The sequence below is a fragment of the Saimiri boliviensis genome, chromosome 17, assembly GCF_048565385.1.
Source record: "Saimiri boliviensis isolate mSaiBol1 chromosome 17, mSaiBol1.pri, whole genome shotgun sequence".
Classification (NCBI taxonomy): domain Eukaryota; kingdom Metazoa; phylum Chordata; class Mammalia; order Primates; family Cebidae; genus Saimiri; species Saimiri boliviensis.
This window is the reverse complement of record NC_133465.1, coordinates 18237224-18243223: the sequence shown is the minus strand read 5'-3', so window position 1 is coordinate 18243223 and position 6000 is coordinate 18237224. Positions and strand designations below refer to the sequence as shown.

General features: G+C 53.1%; 1 protein-coding gene across 3 annotated transcripts in view; it reads left to right on the top strand.

Moving 5' to 3' along the window:
• Positions 1 to 484: 484 nt before the first annotated feature.
• The window catches only part of PEMT (phosphatidylethanolamine N-methyltransferase), an 83644-nt gene continuing 78128 nt past the window's right edge, over positions 485 to 6000 (top strand). The window contains exon 1 of one of the 3 annotated variants that reach the window (XM_074388291.1): positions 485 to 576. Coding sequence is in view for 1 of the 3 variants with exons in the window: in XM_003929296.4 (XP_003929345.1) it covers positions 3376 to 3471 (96 nt within the window). In the remaining 2 variants the exon portion in view is untranslated. Of the gene's footprint in view, positions 577 to 3292; positions 3472 to 6000 lie in introns of those variants that run through there. The other 2 variants (XM_003929296.4, XM_074388290.1) reach the window with 2 other exon arrangements.

Genomic DNA, 6000 nt, shown 5'->3' with positions numbered 1-6000 from the left:
ATACTCAAGAGATAGTCTACAATAGATATATTACTGTATTTTATGAACAGAAAATAGATTCAGAGTAGGGAAAGGTTTAGGTTTTAGTCAAAGTCACCCAATAAGCAAATGTTAATTTTAGTACTAAACCCTCCATTTTCATGATTGCTGAGAGTTTGTGCAGCCTGATTCAGAACTCAGGAGTGGGGGAGGAGGGGGTAGAGACCAGGGAGGTCATCAGGAGGTTTGCCCTGGAGCGGACTGGGATCTGTTCCGTGGTAAATGGTTTCTTATATTTAAAGAGCTCCATCAAGGGGCAAAGAGAGATAACCCTGAGGGTAGTAAGGAACTTTATTTGTTAAAGCTTCAGGAAGGGTGACTTTGGGTTGATGGGTATCAGGAATGACCACCCCTGCCCAGCAGTGGAGCAGGCTACCTCAAGAGGAGGGGAGCCTCTCACCACTGAGGGCGTGTGAGCAGAACCAGCTTTTCCCTTTGCTCAAGACGCCACAGAAGAAATGTCCCAGTGAGGGAAGCTGGCCTGGATAATTTCTCTACAGTCTCTCAGACTTGGGAGCTTCTGAAGGACCCAGGCAAGTACTTGTGCCCAAAAGTACCTTTGGCAGGAGGGGTTTTTTTTTTGTTTTGTTTTTGGTCGTTTTGTCTTTTTTTTGAGGCGGAGTCTCACTCTGTTGCCCAGGCTGGAGTGCAGTGGCTTGATCTCGGTTCACTGCAACCTCTGCCTCCCAGGTTCAAGTGAGCCTTCTGCCTCAGCCCCACTAGTAGCTGGGATTACAGGCACGTGCCACCATGCCAGGCTAATTTAGCAGAGATGGGATTTCGCCATGTTGGTCAGGCAGGTCTCCAACTCCTGACCTCAGGTGATCCACCTGCCTCGGCCTCCCACAGTGTCGGGATTACAGGCGTGAGACACCATGCCGGGCTGCAGATCTGGCTTCTGGGTGGGTGTTTGCTTTTCACAAAGGAAGGGTGGGTGGGGGTGGTGGGAGGTGGGGGGCTGGGGTAGGCTGTAGTGGAGGATCGGATTGCATCAGTTTGGGTGTGACCTCTTATGGTTGCCTTTCTTTGTTCTCGGATAAAGCAAACACACAAAAATTCATTTTCTGGGCTTAACCAGAGTGACCAGGTAGGTGAGGAGACTGGAGCGTTGGTGAAGTGGATATGTGGTAGCAGAGAGGAGGAGAGCTTCCTAGGAGCCATCCCACTGCTGGGGGCTCCTAAGAACTGGCTCTGCCTCTAGCAGCTCTGCCTGAACACTGAGCAGGGAAAGGCTCCTGACACTCATTAGCAACAGTGCTAATGAGAACCATTAGCAGAACCAGCCCTGAGCCTGTGTCCCCAGCCCCGCCGGTAGCCAGTGCTTCCTGAACACTTCCCACAGGCCAGTTTCTGGGTAATGAGTTTTACCAACATGTATTTCCCTTTTACGTTTGAGGAAAAGCAGTGGGGCTCAGTCACAGAGCTAGGAAAGTCAGTGTCAGGAAAGCCAGTGTCTTTCCTGTCGCCTTGGCTGGCCTGCCCCATCCTAGCGATGTTGTGAAGATTGGGACCACCTATAACTCAGCCCGGGCTCAGTAAATGCTCAATACTGGTAGGTGCTGTGGGCCAAGGTGGAGATAAATGGGCTACTTGGAGCAGGAAGGAGCTGCCTTTGCCGAAGTCCTGCCTGGACCCCAGCAGGCTGGTTGACCGAGCAAATTTTGGAACATCTCAGTCTGTTTCCCCATATGATATAACACCTGGCTACAGGTTTTTTTTTCTTTTTTTCTTTTTGTTTTTTTTTGAGACAGAGTTTCGCTCTTGTTACCCAGGCTGGAGTGCAATGGCGCGATCTCGGCTCACCACAACCTCCGCCTCCTGGGTTCAGGCAATTCTCCTGCCTCAGCCTCCTGAGTAGCTGGGATTACAGGCATCCACCACCAAGCCCAGCTAACTTTTGTATTTTTAGTAGAGACGGGGTTTCACCACGTTGACCAGGATGGTCTCGATCTCTTGACCTTGTGATCCACCCGCCTCGGCCTCCCAAAGTGCTGGGATTACAGGCGTGAGCCACCGCGCCCGGCCTTTTTTTTTTTTTTTTTTTTTTTTTTTTTTGAGACAGAGTTTCTTGTTGAGAGGCAGCAGTGGCAGGATCTCGGGGCTCACTGCAACCCATGCCTCCAGGGTTCAAGCAATTCTCCTGCCTCAGCCTCCAGAGTAGCTGAGATTACAAGCATACCCCACCACCCCCAGCTGATTTTGTATGTTTAGTTGAGACAGGGTTTCTCTATGTTGGTCAGGCTGATCTCCAACTCCCGACCTGAGGTGATCCGCCTGCCTCGGCCTCTCAAAGTGCTTGGATTACAGGTGTGAGCCACTGCACCCCGCCTGCAAAAGGGGTTCTTCTGTGCCCATTCATCTAAACTTTTCCCTCCCATTTGGCCCTCTCCGTCAGTACTCCACGGCTCACCGGTCTTTTCTCCGTTCCTGAGGGACCTCTGTCCTGTCTCCAGGCCTTTGCACAAATCATCCGTCTTCCTTGTCTGCCCAACCCTCACACTTGGCACGTCTGGCACCTGCCCTGCTCATTCTAAGGCAGCATCCCTCCCTACCATTTAACCCATCCCATTTTTCCATCACAGTACTCATGCAAATTATAACCCTTTATTCATGATTTGTCTTTTATCTCAGTCGGGAGGCAGCAAGGGCGGAGGACTCTGTGTTGTTCCCTGCAGTACCCTCAGCGCACAGACTTGTTAAGCAAATACTCGAGAGTGAATGAGAGAATGAATGAAGGAAAAAAGGAGTGGTGGAGGGGTCTTTGGTGGAGCTAAAGATCCTGAGCGCCGCGGGGGCGGGAGGCTCCAGGCAGTGTTCGGCCAGCACCACTCCCCGAGTAAAGCGAAATTTCAGAAGGGGGCGGGGGGCCCCGGGCGTGTGGGGCCCCGGCCAAAGTCCAAGTCCACAGGAGACTGCGCGGGAAGCTACTTATAGCTACGACCAGCGACCGCCGGCCCCTAGGCCCACAGCCGCCAGCCTAGGACAGGGACACTAGGTCAGTTGGAGGGTCGAGTGCAGCAGCCGGCGATCAAAGGCTCAGGGCGGGAGGCAGGATCCAAGGGGATACTGCCGCGTGGCTGAAGCGGAACCGGCAGGCTCTGCCGTGAACGACACTGGGACTTGTAGTTCTCGGTTCCAGTCTAGACGCCGTCGCAAGCACCCAGATAAAGAAGCTCTTCGAGGTGAAGGGGAACTACATTTCCCAGAAGGCCGAGATCAGTTGGGGTCACCGGGAAAGCGGCCCGGCCGGTGGCACTTTCCCGGCGTGATAGGGCCGGTTCCGGGAGCGCGTGGCTGCAGGGGGGGCCGCGTGGTCCCTCTTGAGGCGGCCCCCGGATGAAGGGATCTGGGGACCAGGGATCCGAGCCTACGAGCAGCTCGGTGGCGGGGACTGACTGCTGCGGAGGCCTCGGCAATATTGATTTCAGGCAGGTACTAACCGCACCGGACTGCGGCGGAAAGTGAGAGGGATCTAGAAGGCCCGCTGGGCGTGAAGGCGTGAGGCGCCTTCAACGCCGGGGGGCGGGGCTGCCAGTTCCCAGGCAACGGGGGCGGGGAGGTGGGCGTGGCGCGGTAGGGGCGGGGCGCCGCGAGCGGGAGCGCCAGCTGTGTGTGCCTCTACGCGCGCGTGTAAACCTCAGGTTGCGTGTATCAGAGAGAGGGGCGTTCCTGAGCTCGTCTGGGTGTGTGCCTGTGTGTGGCCCTGACATTGTGTGTGTTTCAGAGATTGTGCGTCAGTCTTTGGGATTGTCTATGTCTCACTTAAATTACGTGATGGTCTGAGAGTGCGGGAGTGTGAGTGTGTATGACCGAGGCTGTGTGTGACGAGCGTGGGCGAGGGTGAAGGGGGCCGATTACATGTTTGGGCATGTGTCGTGTGGCCCCTGCTCCCGTCCATCCCCCAGGGTCAGGAGGCCAGCTTTGCCCACCATGAGAGTGGTGGGGACCCTGGCTCTCTCCCAGCCGGGGCTAAGCAGACTGCACACCACCACCCACCCCTTTCAGGGCCAGGATGGGTGGGACTGACTCGCCTGCGAGGCTGCCCTCTACAGAGTTCTAAGTGTGCCAGAGAGTGCCTGTCCTGGCATCTCCCCAGGCTCCCAGTTCTAATGGATTCCAATTTCCAGCGTCTCTTTCATTCTCCCTTCTGTCAAAGCTTCCTCTTTGCCCCATTCACCTTTTTCATCACCCACTCTTCATGGGACCTGTAAGGCACATCTCTGCCCCAAGCAGCCTCTAATCCCGTTCCTTCCCTCCCTTCATTCCTTACTCACATGCGCATTTATTCGCTCACCGATACAGCCAGTATTTATTCAGGGCCTGCTGAGGGCCTCCTGTCATTCAGAAGGTGAAGGGCTCTTCTGCCACTGAGCTTTCATTCTAGGGAGAGGGACGGTAGGCCTGGAAAGGCAGAGAGTTCTCTGAAGGACCTAACACTGGTTAGTGTTTTGAGGAGTAGCTGATGGGGAGGTTGGATTGAAATACACAAGAGCGTTTCCCTGTCTGGGAGGGACCTGGGATCTGAGAGCTGAAGGGTCAGTCAGTGAGGCAAGATTCCCAGTGGAGGGAGGCAGGTGCGAAGCCCCCCAGGGTAAGCAGGAGGAGATGGGGCCTGGCCCTGAGGGAGTGAAGGGTTGACCAGATGGGTGCTCAGCAGAGGACAGGAAGAAGACTATTACTTTAGTAAACTGTTCATTGAATTACAACAGGCACTCAGACGAGTGATAGGCATAGGTACTCCTACAGCTCCTGCGTTCTCACCAAGTGAATCTATCTCTGATAACCCTCAGATCTAGATGGGAGGTCATGATTACCCCCAGGGACTGCCCTCAGGAGAAGGGTGGGTAGGGGAGCCATGTAGAAGGGGGACAGACAGAGTGCGAGGGGGCAGTGTCCCATTGCAGACCCAGCTAGGGGCCTGCCAGTGGGCAAGGGGGACTAACTGGGTGTGAAGGGTGGGCTTTTCTGCTTGTGCTCCTTTCTCCCTGGGCTGTGCAGCTGGAGCGAGCTGGGGCTGGGTTTGGGTCAGGGCGACCCTCATTGGCTAACATTCTGTTTTTCTTCTGCTGTCCTCGGTGGTGCAGTTAAGCTTCCTGTTGCCAAGGGATTTTTCTTAAAAGAAAAAAAGAAAGAAAGAAACATACAACATACAACATTATGTATTTGCTTATATGGTAGCTGTCCTCCCTCCTCAGTCGAAATCTCGGTTTTAAAATATATCAGCTCTTGGCCTGAGAGAATTGCCAGGTTTTTCTTCACCCCGTGGGCATCTGAGCTGCAGGATCTCAGGTGCTAGCCCTGTGCTGTCTGGTAGAAACATCATGTGCCACATGCATAAGTTTTTTTTTTTTTTTTTTTTTTTTTTGAGACAGAGTTTCGCTCTTGTTACCCAGGCTGGAGTGCAATGGCGCGATCTCAGCTCACCACAACCTCCGCCTCCTGGGTTCAGGCAATTCTCCTGCCTCAGCCTCCTGAGTAGCTGGGATTACAAGCACACGCCACCATGCCCAGCTGATTTTTTGTATTTTTAGTAGAGACGGGGTTTCACCATGTTGACCAGGATGGTCTCGAACTCTCGACCTCGTGATCCACCCGCCTCGGCCTCCCAAAGTGCTGGGATTACAGGCTTGAGCCACCGCGCCCGGCGCCACATGCATAACTTAAACGTTTCCTGTAGCCAAATTAACCTAGTAAGAAGAAATGGAATATAGCAAAGAAATAGAAAAAAAAATTTAACAATGTATTTTACTTATTTATTTATTTATTATTTATTTATTATTTTTTTTTAAGATGGGGTTTCACCATGATGGCCAGGCTGGTCTTGAACTCCTGACCTCAGATGATCCACCCACCTCGGCCTCCCAAAGTACTAGGATTACAGGCGTGAGCCACCATGCCCGGCCAACAATATATTTTATTTTATTTTATTTTATTTTATTTTTTTGAGACAGAGTTTCGCTC